At 38.3% G+C, this 18142-nt stretch overlaps 1 protein-coding gene across 10 annotated transcripts in view; it reads left to right on the top strand.

The window, feature by feature from the left end:
• Window positions 1-18142, top strand: part of MLLT10 (MLLT10 histone lysine methyltransferase DOT1L cofactor) — a 246892-nt gene that overhangs the window by 128788 nt on the left and 99962 nt on the right. For all 10 annotated transcript variants that reach the window (XR_009699476.1, XM_061181604.1, XM_061181607.1 and 7 more), the window contains one exon: window positions 10163-10258. Coding sequence is in view for 9 of the 10 variants with exons in the window: in XM_061181604.1 (XP_061037587.1) it covers window positions 10163-10258 (96 nt within the window). In the remaining variant the exon portion in view is untranslated. The remainder of the gene's footprint in view (window positions 1-10162; window positions 10259-18142) is intronic.

The raw sequence follows: 18142 nt of genomic DNA, 5'->3' as shown, positions 1-18142 counted from the left end.
CCTAAGGTACACATTCTGTCTTCTAAGTCTGATCATTATACGAACAACCATGAAAAGATAGTTCAGAATGATGGGCAAGTCATTGTCTCATTCTCAAGACATACAGAAACAGTAGAGACTCATGTAAGAACTTTCTCCTAACACATGACAATCTTCAGATTATGAGGATTAATACAATGTTTATTTTTCATTCACAGCTAAGTCCAGAATGGGTGTTGCAGACAGCTTTCTTTCTTATAAGGCATGAATCAGGAATTTAAGTTCCTTCCACCTTGTGACTCGGCCTTCTTTTCATTGTTCCTTCGTGGCTGCCGTGTTCACTTGCATTAATCTCTGGAAGAGGAAGGAGCATGGACACTCAGTACTTGGGGCTATGAAGGACCAGGCCTAGAGGCAGCACACGTCATTTTTCATTCAGATTGCGTTTGACTTCAACCCAGTTAAATGCCACATTGAACTGCAAAAGGAAACTGGGAAATGTCTAGTTATACTCTGAATAAGAAAAGGAAATGGGTTTGGTGAATAGCTAGCTGTCTCTACCTCATTTTAGCCCATTCTTTTTGTTAAGCCATATGTAATTATTAAAAAAAATTCAAACACGGTAAAGCATTTTAAAAAATGCAAGTTAATTAAAAAAAAAAAAAGACCCACTCCAGAATCCACCATCCAGAAATAGCCATTATTACTACTAAGTAAATTTTTATATATAGATAGCTATATAATCCAGATTTTTATATATAGATGGAAAATAGATTTAAAAAAGGATGGAGCAATAAAAAATATTAAAATGATATAATACATTAATTTTTTTAATATTAAAGTTAGATTTACTTGGCTATATAGAAGAAAAAGAAAGTGAAGCAAAATAGATAACATTGAACTTCATATAAAATTTCCTTACCACAAGAGATATTATTTCCTTAAATTTATACCTTGAAGCTTAATAATAGAGATTACAAAAACAAACAGAAAACATTGAGAGGTAAGATTGTCTTTCCAGTTCAGATGCTTTTAGCTGTAACAGAATATTGCTAAAGCAGTAGGAAATTTATTGTTTTGCATAAGATGTTCAGAGGCTTTTCTAAGATTGCTTAATTTAACAATAGCCAGTTCAACGGTGGCAGGGCATTGTTGTCTTTCTTGTGGTTCTCTTGGCTTTTCTAGGCATAGTTGTCAGGTCATTACAGTTGTTCCAAGGGTCATGGCCTAACACTTGGGCATCTGAAGGCAGGAAGGGAGTACGTTTTTAAGAGAGAGAACATTCCCAGCCATCTCACAGAAAATTTACCCTTCTGTTTTATTATCCTGACCTAAATCTATCCCAGACCTAAGGCAGTCAGTGGGTAGGGAGGGTAGATTTATCGAAATTGACTTAGATATACCATGTTCACCTCTGGGCTGGAGTTTGAGGATGTGAGAGGGTGATTAGCCAAAGAAAACCAGACTTTGTCTACAAGGAGGGGATTTATGTGTAATTACTATTTGGTGGCAGGCTATTTTGTTTTAACTACATGCTTCAAAATCTATATTGAGCTCCTGCCTTGAAAGGCTAACAGCATCCCCATGCTCTTCTCATTTCCTGTGCCCTCCAGTTTGTTTGTTTGTTTTTCAAAGATCTTTATGTTATATTTTTCAGGTCTGGGACATTCTCTTCTGTAAACACAATCCTCAGAGTTGTTTTAGGGATTTGTTCTGTATTTTTAAAAAATATTTATTTATTTATTTGGCTGTGGCGGGTCTTTTTTTTTTTCCTGTGTTGGGTCTTAGTTGCGGCGCGCAGGGTCATTAGTTGTGGCATGCGGGCTCAGTATTTGCAGTGTGCGGGCTTAGTTGCCCCACGGCATGTGGGATCTTAGTTCCCCGACCAGGGATTGAACCGGTGTACCCGGCATTGCAAGATGGATTCTTAACCGCTGGACCACCAGGGAAGTCCCGCTCTGACGGGTCTTAGTTGCGGCACACGGACTTCTTAGTTGTGGCACGTGGGATCTTTTTTTTTTAGTTGTGGCATGTGGGCTCTTAGTTGTGGCATACAGACTCTTAGTTGCGGCATGCAAACTCTTAGTTGCGCATGTGTGTGGGATTTAGTTCCCCAACCAGGGATGGAACCCGGGCCCCTGCATTGGGAGCATGGAGTCTTACCCACTGGACCACCAGAGAAGTCCCATTTGTTCTGTATTTAATTTAAATTTGTAGGATGGTCACTACCAGTCCTTTCACCACAGCTTCTCCAGTGAGTTCTTTATATCATGTCTTAAATGGCAGAACTTTATTGTTCAGTATCTTTTTTCAAGAATAAGTTCTGCAGACCTGTATTCTCTGAGTTTGTTCATAATGGAAAGTATTTCCTTCTTGTCCTAATTTTTGAATTGTATCTTGGCTGTATATAATATCATTAGGTCACACTTTCTTTCCTTTTAAGAATTCAAGCAGTGGACCTGGAGAGTATTGCTGTGGGGAGGACCAGGGACAGTCCCACCCCCCTGACCCCCTTGCAGTCTACTGAGTTTAACTACAGTAAGTCTTGCCGTTGAACATTCTGTAACTGAGTTTTTCAGAATGCGTTTTTTCCAATTTTTATTTTGTGTGCTTTTATGTTTAAATACATCTTCTGTTCTCCATTCATTGGATTTTCTACTTTAGGGACACAGGTTATACTTATGTTTGATTATCTTGTTTTATGTAGCTATTAGTTCCTCTCTAACCCCCTGCCCCCTTTTTTTTCTTGGCCACGCCGCGCGGCTTGTGGGATCTTAGTTCCCTGACCAGGGATCGAACCCAGGCCACAGCAGTGAAAGTGCCCAGTCCTAACCATTGGACTGTCAGAGAATTCCCTCTAACCACTTTCTTTTTTTTTTTTAATTTTTATTGGAGTATGGTTGCTTTACAATGTTGTGTTAGCCTCCACTACACAACAAAATGAATCAGCCATCCACATATAGATAGATATCCCCTCCCTTTTGGACATAACCACTTTAATATCTGCTGATTTTTCATTTGCATTACTAGGATTGTGTCATGCCCCTTTTTAAGCAGTACTTTTATTCTCAAGAATGTATATTTTTTTCCTTGCTGATTCTATTTTATTTACTAATTCTGTTTTAGTTTTTAAATTACTTTGGTAATTAAATTACTTTAATTTAAATTACTTTTTTTTTAACCTTTTTTTGTTTCATTATCTCATTCTTGTGCTTTGTTTGAAGTTTTATTTAGCATGAAATAGTTTTGAGAAACATCTTCAAATTGCATTTTTTTAAAAAAAAATATTTATTTATTTATGGCTGCATTGGGTCTTCGTTGCTGCGCGTGGGCTTCCTCTAGTTGTGGCGAGCGGGGGCTACTCTTCGTTGCAGTGCATGGGCTTCTCGTTGCGGTGCCTTCTCTTGTTGCGGAGCCTTCTCTTGTTGCGGAGCACAGGCTCTAGGCGCGCGGGCTTCAGTAGTTGCAGCTTGTGAGCTCTAGAGCATAGGCTCAGTAGTTGTGGCGCACGGGCTTAGTTGCTCCGCAGCATGTGGGATCTTCCCGGACCAGGGCTCGAACCCATGTCCCCTGCATTGGCAGGCGGTTTCTTAACCACTGTGCCACCAGGGAATTCTGAGAAATATCTTTATGCTGAGTTATATTTATTTGTAGGGTAAGATTTTTGGTTCTCTTATGCACGTTGTGCTCTTTATATTGTTTCTTTTTTGGCTGTGCTTTCTTTGCCATGCAACTTTTTTCCCTCTTGCTCACGTTTGTGAGGCTCTTTGTAGATATTTGCTCCACTGTAGTTTAGGTAATTTCTTGAATCTCTTCTCACCATTTTTGAGACTAGGGTTTGAGGGCTAAGTATTTTGCCTTTTTCTGACGCCAGAGGGAATGGCAAGGATGCAGTGTAAAAGCTCAGCTGGGGCAGTATGCAGTTTTTGGTAAAACCTCAGGCTCAGCTCTCTTTTCTAATTTTTGATGAAATGTCTTATACTAGGTTTTAATCTCTTAACTGTGTGGGGGTATCTCATACAGTTAAGAATACCCTCTGATTTTATATAATTCACTCCTAACCTAGATCCTTTACTTCCAAAGAGTCAGTACTCTCCCTTCCTCTAGTTTTTCCTGTTTCTGCCCTGAAGCTTGCACTACTCTTTAGGCAGAGAAAGAACAAATTAAGTAGGCAGGAAAACAAAAAGAAAAGATTGCTTCTCTGCAGATTGAGGGTTTTTTGTGATATTCTCAGAATTTTAGCTAATTTTGGAAGCAGGATTATTAATAGCTGAATTCTATAGTACAGTCCAAGGCATTTTCTCCTCTATTTCTGAAGTCTTCTATTTCACTGCTTGCTTGCCAGTTTTTGTTTAATGCATTATTATCTGCCTCTGCCTCTCCCCCAGTTTTGGTTGCTATTTGGTTTGTTGTTTTCACTGGTTTTTGTTTGTTTGATTTTGAATCGTTAGCATTGGAAAAATTTGATGTGATTTCAAATCACCATTTTTTAAGCGTTAGGAGTTATTGAATCTAGACACACTCTCCTTACTAGAAATTTAATTTCTAATATTGGGCTTCCTGATGAACTCTTCTTTACACTTAGTGATGATGAAATTCTTTCCTACAGATGAGCAAATCTTTGTTGATAACTTAGAATTTTTCTGGGGAAGTAATAAACTCAAGCCCAATATTGCATTCCTTTTAGAATTCACTTTCTAATTTACCCCCAATATTTCTACCAGTTGTTCAGTGATTGCATGTGTGCTTTTCAAACTCTGAGATATCTGATTTCTCTGTGTCTGAAGACATGAACTTATTTCAAGTGTTATCTCTACTGCATTGTACTTTAGTTTTCCTTTAGCAGTTAATTTCTTTACCCATTCCAGTTTGAACACTGGTAACATTGGATGTCTTTTAGTTGTTTATCTTGCTCTAAACTTAGGTTAAAAATTCCTGTATTGTCCCTAGCTTCTACATGGAAAATCGTTCATTCTGGAGCTAAAGCTACTTTAAAATGGAAACATTTTCTCTCCCTTCTTTTATATCTTTCTTCTTTCCCCTACTCTTTCAAATTTCCTTTTTTTTGTTTTTTGTTTTTTGGCTGTGTTGGGTCTTTGTTGCTGTGTGGGGGCTTTCTCTAGTTGTGGCGAGCAGGGGCTACTCTTCGTTGCGGTGCGTGGGCTTCTCATTGTGGTGGCTTCTCTTGTTGCGGAACACGGGCTCTAGGTGTGCGGGCTTCAGTAGTTGTGGCGTGTGGGCTCAGTAGTTGCTGCCCGTGGGCTCTAGAGCGCAGACTCAGTAGTTGTGGCGCATGGGCTTAGTTGCTCCGCAGCATGTGGGATCTTCCCAGACCAGGGATTGAACCCATGCCCCCTGCATTGGCAAGTGGATTCTTAACCACTGCGCCACCAGGGAAGTCCAAATTTCCATTTTATAATTCGTCATCATGGGTAGCTTACCTATATTTTTCTTTAAATTTAAAAAAAAAAATCTTTTTTTTTTTTTTTTTAAAGGTTTCAGTTAACTTTTTTGGGAGGTGTAGGTTAAAGTCTATTTTGTGCTTGTTTAAGCCATTCCTTTGTGATCTGTAAAAATAGATCCTTGCAGGGCTGTTTTAAGGATTAAATGAGATAATATATATATTTGTAAATTACAAATTGCTACAATTCTGATTATTTTTATTGTTAATTATACACACTAATATATTTAGGAGTGACGCTGGTTGTCCTTACCTATGGTTTTACATAAAAATATTCAGTATTTGTTTATTTCCTTCTGGTTGGTACTCTCTTTTTGCATAAAATTTTATTCACTTATTTATTAAATTTATTTTTTATGGAAATAACATAGTTGATGTACAGTATTATATTAGTTTTAGGTGTACTATGTAGTGATTTGATATTTACGTACATTATGAAATGATCGCCATGATAAGTCTAGTAACCATCTGTCCCCGTACAAAGTTCTTAACAATGTTATTGACCATATTCTTTATGGTGTGTATTATAGCCCCTTTGCTCACTTATTTTATAGCTGGAAGTTTTCTCCCCCACCCCGCTCAGTTTGTTCTCTGCATCTGAGTCTGTTTTCGTTCGGTTTGTTTGTTTTGTTTTTTAGATTCCACATAAAAGTAAGGTCATGTGGTATTTGTCTTTCTTAGTCTGACTTATTTAACTTAGTGTAATACTGTCTAAATCCATTCATGTAAAATGGCAAGATTTTATTTTTTTAATGGATGAGTAATATGACACACACACACTGTCTTCTTTATCCATTTATCTACTGATGGCCACTTAGGTTGCTTCCATATCTTGGCTATTGCAAATAATGCTGCAATGAACATTGTGCATATGTCTTTTTGAATTAGTGTTTTTGTTTTCTTTGGGTAAATACCCAGAAATGAAATTGCTGGATCATATGGCAATTCTATTTTTAATTTTTTGAGGAGTCTTCACATTGTTTTCCATAGTGGCTGCACTAATTTCCAATCCCACTGACAGTTCACAAGGGTTCTCTTTTCTCTGCATCCTTGCCAACACTTATTATTTGTTGTCTTCTTGATGATAGCCATTGTGACAGATGTGAGGTGGTATCTCATTGTGGTTTTGATTTGCATTTCCCTGACGATTAGTGATGTTGAGCATCTTCTCATGTGTCTGTTGGCCATCTGTATGTCTTCTTTGGAAAAATGTCTATTCAGGTCCTCTGCTTATTTTTTAATTGGGTTGTTGGTTTTTGGATGTTGATTTGTATGAGTTCTTTGTGTATTTTGGATATTAATCCCTTATCAGATATGTTGTTTGCAAGTATCTTGTCCCATTCAGTAGGTGGCCTTTTCATTTTGTTGCTGGTTTCCTTCGCTGTGCAAAAGCTTTTCATTCTCAATTTGATGTAGTCCCTTTTGTTTATTTTTGCTTTTGCTTCCCTTGCCTCAGGAGACATATCTGGAAAGATTCTGCTAAGACCAGTTTCAAAAACCATGCTGCCCATGTTTTCTTCTGGTTTTATGGTTTCAGGTCTTGTTTTTAAGTCATTTTGAGTTTATTTTTGTATATGGTGTAAGAAAGTAGTCTAGTTTGACTCTTTTGCATGTAGCTGTCCAGTTTTCACAACATCATTTATTGAAGAGGCTGTCTTTTCCTCACTGCATATTCTTGCCTCCTTTGTTATAGATTAACTGACCATGTAAGCATGGGTTTATTTCTGGACTCTCTGTTCTGTCCCATTGATCTGTGTGTCTGTTTTTGTGCTAGTACCATAGTATTTTGATTACCATAGTTTTGCAGTATAGTTTGAAATCAGGGCCTGTGGTGCCTCCAGCTTTGTTCTTCTTTCTCATATTTCTTTGGCTCCTTGCATAAAATTTTAAAGCAAAATTCGTATCATATTAACCATTTTCCCAAATCTTTAAATATTCCTTCAGAACATGCTTTTTAAGTGGCCATTACATGGTTGTATAATAATTTTTTCAACCACATCTGTGTCGTTGGACATTCAGATTGTTTTCAGGTTTTTTCTCATCACAAATAGTAGCATAATAAACTGTATTTAAATCTTTGTTCACTTCCTAGAGGTGAAGTTACTAGATCAGATAATGTATTCATGGTTTCTAACTCTTACCTTTAAAATGGTCCTTTGCATTTTTACATTCTCTCAAGTAATGTATGCAAGTACTCATTTCATTGTAACTTGGGCGACATTGGGTCTTATTATAAACAAAAACCCAACAATTTTGATCACTAGGTAATAGAAAAATATTACCATTAAGTTCTCTAGTAGTTGGGTTGCACATTCTTTGTTATTGTTGCTTAGTGACACTGTTTCTTTTATAAATTGCCCTTTGTACATTGCTTTATGGCATATATATTTGTTCTTACTGATATATAAAAAATTTAAACAGCACTGAAATACGGAACATATTAACTCACTTCTCAGTTTGTTTTTAGCTTTTTAATGGTTTTTAAATTGATGTAGAAGTATTTTGAATTTGAATAGCTAAAACTGCCTTTTCCATTTCTGATTTTCTTTTTAATCTTATTGGGGTATAGTTGCTTTACAATGTTTTGTTAGTTTCTGCTGTCCAACAAAGTGAATCAAAGTGAACCATATCCCCTCCCTCTTGAGCCTCCCTCCCACCCTCTTTATCCCACCCCTCTAGGTGGTCACAAAGCACTGAGCTGATCTCCCTGTGCTATGCAGCAGCTTCCCACTAGCTATCTATTTTACATTTGGTAGTGTATATATATCAATGCTACTCTCGCACTTCGTCCCAGCTTCCCCTTCCCCCGCTGTGTCCTCAAGTCCGTTCTCTATGTCTGTGTCTTTATTTCTGACCCACCACTAGGTTCATCAGTACCGTGTTTTTAGATTCCATATATGTGAGTTAGCATACAGTATCCATTTCTAATTTTTTAGTGAGTTTTTTACTCTTAGAAAAAGTCTTTCTTTCTTTAAAGTTTTAAAAAATATTTTCTTTAACCTCTTAGATTATTTTAATTTTTATTTAACTCTTTAAAGTAATCCATTTGGATTTTGTCTTACTTTGTATAAGATACTTTCCCCTAAATTATTAACCAGTTATTGTAGTACCATTATTAAATAATTTCAGTCTTTCCTTGCTGATTTGGAATCCCGTCTTTGTCATACGCTAAATATTTATATTAATTGAATATTTTCCTGGAATTTCCTTTTGTTCTATTAAAATCAGCCTATCTTTTTAGTGTGAAAGTCATTAGACTGTGTTGATTCATATTTTACCGGCCAACATTATGAATATAATCTATTCATAGTCTCTTCCACTGAGCATTTGCAATCCTCATCTCAGGATGTATTTCTTGGCGTATTACAGAGGACCAAAGTTCTGTGTTATTTCATGATGACTTCTATACATTCACATTTTCATAGATTTACACATGCATACTTTACTTATTACTCTCGTGTGCTTTCCAAGATTGTAGAGATTGTCTATCTTGTTCTTATTCAGACTCTTTACATGATGACTGGGATCTAAGGGGGCAAAGGTGAAAGACATAGAAGACTTCTCAAGGCTCTTCTTGGCTCCAGAACTTGTACATGACATCCTATTACAAAGAATTGGAGGCATGAGTCCTTATGATCTTATGATCTGTCACAGTTAAAATATCTTCATAGTAAGAAAATTTCCTAAAAAATCTGAATAAAAACTATTATTGTGTTATTTTACATTTTCTTTTACTAAAGTATTAACATTGCAGTCAAGAGGTATCTAATGTACTTATTAAATCAGGAGTTAAAAGCAAAGAGTGGCAGTACTCTTGGGTATTATAGTAAAACATCTATCCTTAATTTTTGTGCTTTTTGTTTTGCTGGTATGTAATCTGTTTTAGGGCAGGGCCAGTGATATTATTCTTTCATGCCTTGAATAGATTAAGTGCTCCGAATGTTTAAATTTATGAACTATGACAAATAAGTTGAATTAACTAAATAGTAGTAAACTTCACACCAAATACTGACTCTTACCTACTGATTCAAACATCTGAGAATGATTTGGTTAAAAGTTTTTGATGTTAAATAAGGTTGGGCTCCTAATATGTAATTAATTTCTTATTAATTGAATTCCTTTGTTATATTTCAATTCATCAGTTTTAGCAGAGATAACTAATTCATCTATTTTCAGAGTAAACCTCAGAAAGAATTTTTTGCCTGAGTTTCTATGCCCTGTTTTGTAGTTTGTGGGCCATAGAATTTAAAGCATGGTGATGGAGAATCCGACATCATTATGATGTGATAGTGCATGTCAAAGGGCTATGTAAATTTTAAAGTGCTATTTATGAAATATATGCAACAGTAGTTGGTGTTTTTAACAGAAGAAAAAGTTTGTCAGATATAAAAGTAGCAAATAATTGTAGACTTCAATTGTTTATATATTGTTCTACGTTGGTCAAGGATAAGGGAACTGAAGTCACCTTAAAATAAGTTATACTAGTATTACTATATATTTTAATATGTAGTAATATATATAGTAATACCATAAGTATATTACTAGTATTGTTTATATTTAAAATAATATGATCATGGTTAGAAGTGATTTTGTTATTTTTGACAAATATTTGTTAACACTGTAAATTACTTAAACACAAATTATATAGAAATCTCATCTTTATTGTATATATGTGGGTTATGATTTAAATTTAAATTGGATTTTACTTCTATTCACTTTTAGAAATATAAAGAAAAGGACAAACACAAACAAAAACACAAGAAGCAACCAGAACCATCACCTGCATTGGTTCCTTCCTTGACTGTTACTACAGAAAAAGTAAGTTTTAAGTGTCATATTTTGTTCTACATAATAACTAGTTATGTGCTGACTTTTACTGTTTAACTAGTTATGTGCTGAATTTTGAAAATACTTGAGGAAGTGCCCTGGTTTCTTCTAAGCATTTCCACCTCTCTAACCCTACATCAAGTGCTTTAGGTTTTCCATTCTTAGTCCTTTATTCTATCTTCTGTTTATTCTGTGCTTATTTCTGAAGAATGTTAAGTGAGGATAACAAGCGGGGGGGGGGCATCATTGAGATGTAAACTTTGGGCTGTGCAGTGGGCTTTGTCCACCTGTGATTTTGAATTTTGGCTTCACCACTTACAGACCAAGCTCTTAGGTTAATTAACCTCTTTGTAACTCAGCTTCATCATTCGTTAAAGTGGGGGAGATAATTGTTGGAATTGAATGAGGTAATGCATATAAAGCAGTTAGAACAATGTCTGGTTCATAGTAAGTATTACTTAGTAAATGTTAAATATTATTAAGATTATAATCATGTGGTTAACAAGAAAACAAGTGGGGATGGTGTTGGGCAGCTGGGACAGAGTAAGAAAGGGAGGTGGGAGGGGTGCAGTAGGAGAAGAGGCCAGGATGAGAGGCCAGTCACATAGGGCTGTGTAAGCCAGTGGAAGGACGTAGTTTTTAGTCTGAGTGAAAAGATAGCCGTTAGAGCAGTGGTCCCCAACCTTTTTGGCACCAGGGACTGGTATGTATGTATGTATGTATGTATGTATTTATATTTTTATTTTTGGCTGTGTAGGGTCTTCATTTCTGTGGGAGGGCTTTCTCTAGTTGCGGCGAGCGGGGACCACTCTTCATCGCGGTGCGCGGGCCTCTCACTGTCGCGGCCTCTCTTGTTGCAGAGCACAGGCTCCAGACGCGCAGGCTCAGTAGTTGTGGCTCACGGGCCTAGTTGCTCCGCGGCATGTGGGATCTTCCCAGACCAGGGCTCGAACCCGTGTCCCCTGCATTGGCAGGCGGATTCTCAAACACTGCGCCACCAGGGAAGCCCCAGGGACTGGTTTTGTGGAAGATAATTTTTCCACAGATGGGGGGTGGTGGGGGGTGGTTTCGGCATGATTCAAGTGCATTAAGTTTATTGTGTACTTTATTACTATTATTATTACATTGTAATATATAGTGAAGTAATTATACAACTCACCATAATGCAGAATCAGTGCGAGCCCTGAGCTAGTTTTCACTTGCCACTAACTGATAGGGTTTTGATATGAGTCTGCAAGCTATTGATTTATTATGGTGTCTGTAGTCAAACCTTTCTGGTAATGATAATCTGTATTTGCAGCCGCTCCCCAGTGCTAGCATCACCGCCTCAGCTCCACCTCAGATCATCAGGCGTTAGATTCTCATAAGGAGCACGCAAGCTAGATCCCTCGCATGTGCAGTTCACAGTAGGGTTTGCGCTCCTATGAGAATCTAATGCCACTGCTGATCTGACAGGAGGCGGAGCTCAGACAGTAATGCGAGCAGTGGGGAGTGGCTGTAAATATAGATGAAGCATCGCTTGCTCGCCTGCCACTCACCTCCTGCTGTGCAGCCCGGTTCCTAACAGGCCACGGACTGGTACCGGCCCGGGGGTTGGGAACCCCTCCATTAAAGAGTTCTGATCTGAGATGTAACATGGTGTTACTTAGGTTTTGTAAGAACCTGTGGCTGCTTTGTTGTAAATGGACTATAGAGAGTCAAGAATGAAAGGAGGGAGGCCATTAGGAGGTTATTGCAATAATCCAGAAAGGGATGGTGGTGACACTGGAGGGTGGTGAAAGGTGATCTGGTTATGAATACATTCAAAAGTAGAACCCATGTAACTTTCTTATAGATAAGAGGTGTAAGAGAAAGAGGATCCAAAGATGATTCCAAAGATGTTAGCCCACATAACTAGAAGGAATGGAACTGCTGTTGACAAAGATGTGAAAGACTGTGGGTTTGGTAGGTTTAGGGGAAGAAGAGGAATTCAGTTTTGGGTATGGTATTTGTGTTCTTTTTAAAATTTTTTTAAATTGAAGTATAGTTGATTTACAGTGTTGTGTTAATTTTTTCTGTATGGCGAAGTGACAGAGCCATACATATATACATATTCTTTTTCATATTCTTTTCCATTATGGCTTATCACAGGATACTGAATATAGTTCCTTGTGCTGTACAGTAGGACCTTGTTATTTATCCATCCTATATATAATGGGTTGCATCTACTAATCTCCAAACTTCCAATTCTGTCCTCCTCCACATCCCTCCCCCATGGCAACCACAAGTCTGTTCTCTATGTCTGTGAGTCTGTTTCTGTTTCATAGATATGTTCATTTGTGTCGTATTTTAGATTCCACATATAAGTGATATCATCTGATATTTGTCTTTCTCTTTCTGACTTACTTTGCTTAGTATGATAATCTCTAGGTCCATCCATGCTGCTGCAAATGGCATTATTTCATTCTTTTTAATGGCTGGGCAATATTCCAGTGTGTGTGTGTATGTATGTGTTTGTGTGTGTTAGGGTTGTCCAAAAAGTTCGTTTGGGTTTTCCTGTAAAATCTTATGGAAAAACCGGAACAAACTTTTTGGCCAACCCAGTATATACCACATGTTTTTTATTCATTTGTCTGTTGATGGACATTTAGGTTGCTTCCACATCTTGGCTATTGTAAATAGTGCTGCTGTGAACATAAGGGTGCCATGTAGCTTTTCGAATTATAGTTTTGTCTGGGTATATGCCCAGGAGTGGGATTGCTGGATCATATGGCAACTCTAGTTTTTGAGGAACCTCCATACTGTTTTCCATAGTGGCTGCACCAATTGACATTCCCACCAGCAGTATAAGAGTGTTCCCTTTTCTTCACACCCTCTCCAGCATTTGTTATTTGTAGACTTTTTAATGATGGCCACTCTGACTGGTGTGAAGTGTGGTACCTCATTGTGGTTTTGATTTGCATTTCTCTAATAATTAGTGATGATGAGCATCTTGCAAAAGTGGTTCTAGAGGGAACATATCTCAACATAATAAAAGCTATTTACAGCAGACCCACAGTGAATGTAATACTCAACGTTGAAAAGCTGAAAGCATTCCTGCTCAAATCTGGAACAAGACGAGGATGCCCACTCTCACCACTTCTCTTCAGCATAGTATTGGAAGTTTTAGCCACAGCAATCAGACAAGAAAAAGAAATAAAGGTATTCAAACTGGTAGGGAAGAGGTAAAGCTGTCATTATACACAAATGATATGATACTATATGTAGAAAACCCTGAAGACTCCACACAAAAACTGATAAATGAATTTAGCAAGGTAACAGTATACAAGATTAACATACAGGAATCAGTTGCATTCCTTTACAGTAACAATGAAATAACAGAACGAGAATGCAAACAAACAATCCCTTTTAAAATTGCTTCAAAAAAGAAAAAGAAACTTAGGAGTGAACCTCACCAAGGAGGTAAAAGACTTATATGCTGAGAACTACAAAACCTTAATAAAGGAAACTGAAGATGATTCAAAGTAATGGAAAGATATCCCCTGCTCTTGGATTGGAAGAATTAATATTGTTAAAATGGCCATACTACCCAAAGCAATCTATAGATTTAATGTGATCCCTATCAAATTACCCATGACATTTTTCACAGAACTAGAACAAATAATTATAAAATTTATATGGAAACTTTATAAAAAACCCAGAATCGCCAAAGCAATCCTGAGGAAAAAGGACAAGGCAGGAGTTATGACCCTCCCAGACTTCAGACAATACTACAAAGCTACAGTAATCAAAACAGTGTGGTATTGGCACAAAAACAGACATACAAGTCAGTGGAACAGAATAAAGAGCCCAGAAATAAACCCACACACCTATGGACAGTCTTTGACAAAGGACGCAAGAATATACAATGGTAAAAGACAGTCCCTTCAGGAAGTGTGTTGGGAAAGTTGGACAGCTGCATGTCAGTGAAGTTAGAGCACACCCTCACACCATACACAAAAATAAACTCAAAATGCTTAAAGACTTAAATATAAGACAGGACACCATAAAACTCCTAGAAGAGGACACAGGCAAAACATTCTCTGAAATAAATCGTACCAGTGTTTTTTTAGGTCAGTCTCCCAAGACAATAGAAAAAAAGCAAAAATAAACAAATGGGACCTAATCAAACTTACAAGCTTTTGCACAGCAAAGGAGACCATAAACAAAACAAAAAGACAGCCTACGGACTTGGAGAATATATTTGCAAATGATGCGACCGACAAGGGCTTAATTTCCAAAATATACAAACAGCTCATACAATTCAACAACAACAAAAAAAGCCTGGGACTTCCCTGGTGGTCCAGTGGTTAAGACACCATGCTGCCAATGCAGGGGCCCTGGCTTTGATCCCTGGTCAGGCAACTGTACCCCACATGCTGCAACTAAAGATCGCACACACTGCAATGAAGATTCCGCACTCGGCAACAAAGATCCCATGTGCCTTAAATAAGACCCAAAATACAACTAAACTTGTACTTTTCCAAATTCTGCTCTAAGGGATTGATAATAACTGTAACAGTGAGACCTAGTGAGTGATAAGGTCTGATGTTTTGAGGTTTTATACCTGGAGGGATTTAGAGAGAGAGAGGGGTTTATTTTTATTTTTATTTTTTTTTAATTTAATTTATTTATTTTTGGCTGTGTCGGGTCTTCATTTCTGTGCAGGGCTTTCTCTAGTTGCGGCAAGCGGGGGCCACTCCTCATCACAGTGCGCGGGCCTCTCACTGTCGCGGCCTCTCTTGTTGCGGAGCACAGGCTCCAGACGCGCAGGCTCAGTAGTTGTGGCTCACGGGCCCAGTTGCTCCGCGGCATGTGGGATCTTCCCAGACCAGGGCTCGAACCTGTGTCCCCTGCATTGCCAGGCGGATTCTCAACCACTGCACCACCAGGGAAGCCTGAGAGAGGGGTTTAGAATCAGCATTGAAGAGCAAGAGAACCCAGCCCACCTGCATAGCCAGTGAAACCAGAGTAGAGTAGCTGGAGTAGAGTATCCATTACTTGAAGTAACTGTGAGGTAAACAGGATGTTCAGGGCGACCCCTGGTTTTGTTAGAGCACGAATCTGCAGGGAATATTCTGAGAAAAGGTTGAGCTTATTTATTTTTTAATATTTATTTATTTATTTGGCTGTGCCATGTCTTAGTTGCAGCAGGTGGGAATCTAGTTCCCTGACCAGGGATCGAACCTGGGCCCCCGGCATTGGAAGTGTGGAGTCTTAACCACTGGACCACCATGGCAGTCCCAAGGTTGAGTTTAATATAGCAGCTTTTCCTGATCATTCTGAGTTCCAGAGAGAATAGTGGAAGGGTTTCAGCTGTTGAGGAGGGAGCGGCGGGGGTGTGTGGACAAAATGTTCATGGCTGAGTGAGAAAGACGCAGGTGAGGATTAAACTGGATTCTGGGCTTTCTGTTAGTGAGTGGCAAAGAGGCAGGTGAGGATTGACCTGGAGTCTGTCTTTTGGTAAAGTCATAATCAGATTAACCCTTGGAGATTTAAGGCAGATAATCTGGTGAGGCCTTGAGTATTTTATAAATTTTTAAATTAATTTATTTATTTTTGGCTGTGTTGGGTCTTCATTGTGGTGTGCGGGCTTCTCATTGCGGTGGCTTCTCTTGTTGCAGAGCATGGGCTCTAGGCACATGGGCTTCAGTAGTTGCAGCACATGGGCTCAGTAGTTGTGGCTCACGGGCTTAGTTGCTCTGCGGCATGTGGGATCTTCCCGGACCAGGGATCGAACCCGTGTCCCCTGCATTGGCAGGTGGATTCTTAACCACTGCGCCTCCAGGGAAGCCCAGGCCTTGAGTATTTGAAAGGGGCAGGTAGTGTGGGCTCCTTTTTTTTTTTTTTTAAATTTTTATTTATTTATTTATTTATTTTTTGCTGTGTTGTGTCTTCATTTCTGTGCAAAGGCTTTCTCTAGTTGCGGCGAGCGGGGGCCGCTCTTCATCACGGTGCGCGGGCCTCTCACTGTCGCGGCCTCTCTTGTTGCGTAGCACAAGCTCCAGACGCGCAGGCTCAGTAGTTGTGGCTCACGGGCCTAGTTGCTCCGCGGCATGTGGGATCTTCCCAGACCAGGGCTCGAACCCGTGTCCCCTGCATTGGCAGGCAGATTCTCAACCACTGCGCCACCAGGGAAGCCCTGGGCTCCTTCTTGACCCAGTGGATGGATGGTAGAGGATTTGAGCCATAGATTTCCTTTTAGGAGGACAGTGTTCCTTTACTGTTGGTTCACCACACTTTTTATTACCTTCTATTGATGGAAACATAGGGCTACATCAAGGAATGTATGGCTGAGTTATATTCTGATCTTCAAGGCTCCTTTTAGACCCCATGATTAAAATTTGTAGAGCACATTTAAATTGAGTCACTGGGAAGTTTAATTTACTATTGCAGTTTTTAAATACCTGTACTCTATAGCCAGTTTCGATTGTACATTTTTGAACCTTGCATTTGTCATTTCTTACACCTTAAGGCAAAATTCCAAAGTGGTTATACCATTTAACAATTCTACCATCAGTGTATGAGAGTTCTTGTTCCTCTACATTCTCTGCAACACTTGGTATAATCAGTCGTTTTGATTTTAGCCATTCTAGTGGGTATGTATCAGTTTCTCCTTGTGGTTTTGATTTGCATTTCCTTAATGGACTAAATTATGTTAAACATCTTTTCATGTGAATATTTGCCATTTATTTATTTTTTCCTTTTTATTGGTTTGTTTTGTTTTCTTATTACTGAGTTTTGTGAGACATTATATGTTCTGATGCAAATCCTTTATCAGATATGTTATATGTTTTCTTTTAGAAGTTTTATATTTTTATGTTTTACATTTAGGTCGATGATCCCTTTTGAGCTAATTTTTGCATATGATGTGAGTTACACATCAAAGTCCACTTATTTGAATACTGATATTCAGTTTTTCCTGAGCCATTTGTGGAACAGACTGTCCTTTCTCCACTGAATTACCTTTATTCCCATTTGTATAAAACCAGTTGACCATATATGTATGGGTCTCTTTCTGGACTCTGTTCTGTTCCATACCACACAATCTTGATTACTGTGGCTTTATAATGACCCTTGAGGTCAGATAGGGTCCACTTCCAACTTTGTTCTCTTTCAGTTGTTTGATCTATTCTAGGTTCTCTGCATTTTTATATGAATTTTAGAATTGTCATTTTGTAGAAATAAAACTGCTGGTATTTTGACTTGAACTGTAATGAATCTTCACATCGTTTTGGGGGAGAATTGATACCTCAAGAATATTGAGTCTTCTAATCTGTGAACGTGTGTGTGTGTGTGTGTGTACACAACATCTTCTTTATCCATTCATCTGCCAGTGCACATTTAGGTTGTTTCCATGTCTTGGCTATTGTAAACAGTGCTGCAGTGAACATTGGTGTGCATGTATACTTTTGAACCAAATTTTTCTCCAGATATATGCCCCGAAGTGGGATTGCTGGATCATATGGTAGTTCTATTTTTAGTTTTTTAAGGAACCTCCGTACTGTTTTCCGTAGTGGTTGCACCAAGTTACATTCCCACTGACAGTGTAGGAGGGTTCCCTTTTCTCCACGCCCTCTCCAGCATTTATTATTTGTAGACTCTTTAATAGCCATTCTGACTGGTGTGAGGTGATACCTTGTTGTGGTTTTGATTTGCATTTCTCTAATAATTAGCAGTGTTGAGCATCTTTTCATGTGCCTTTTGGCCATCTGTATGTCTTCTTTGGAGCAATCTGTTTAGGTCTTCTGCCCATTTTTTGATTATGTTGTTTGTTTTTCTGACATTGAGTTGTATGAACTGTTTGTATATTTTGGAAATTAAGCCCTTGTTGGTTGCATCGTCTGCAAACATTTT

The sequence above is a fragment of the Eubalaena glacialis genome, chromosome 2 (assembly GCF_028564815.1).
Source record: "Eubalaena glacialis isolate mEubGla1 chromosome 2, mEubGla1.1.hap2.+ XY, whole genome shotgun sequence".
Classification (NCBI taxonomy): domain Eukaryota; kingdom Metazoa; phylum Chordata; class Mammalia; order Artiodactyla; family Balaenidae; genus Eubalaena; species Eubalaena glacialis.
Note: the sequence above shows the minus strand (reverse complement) of the source record. Positions and strands in the feature narration are given on the sequence as shown.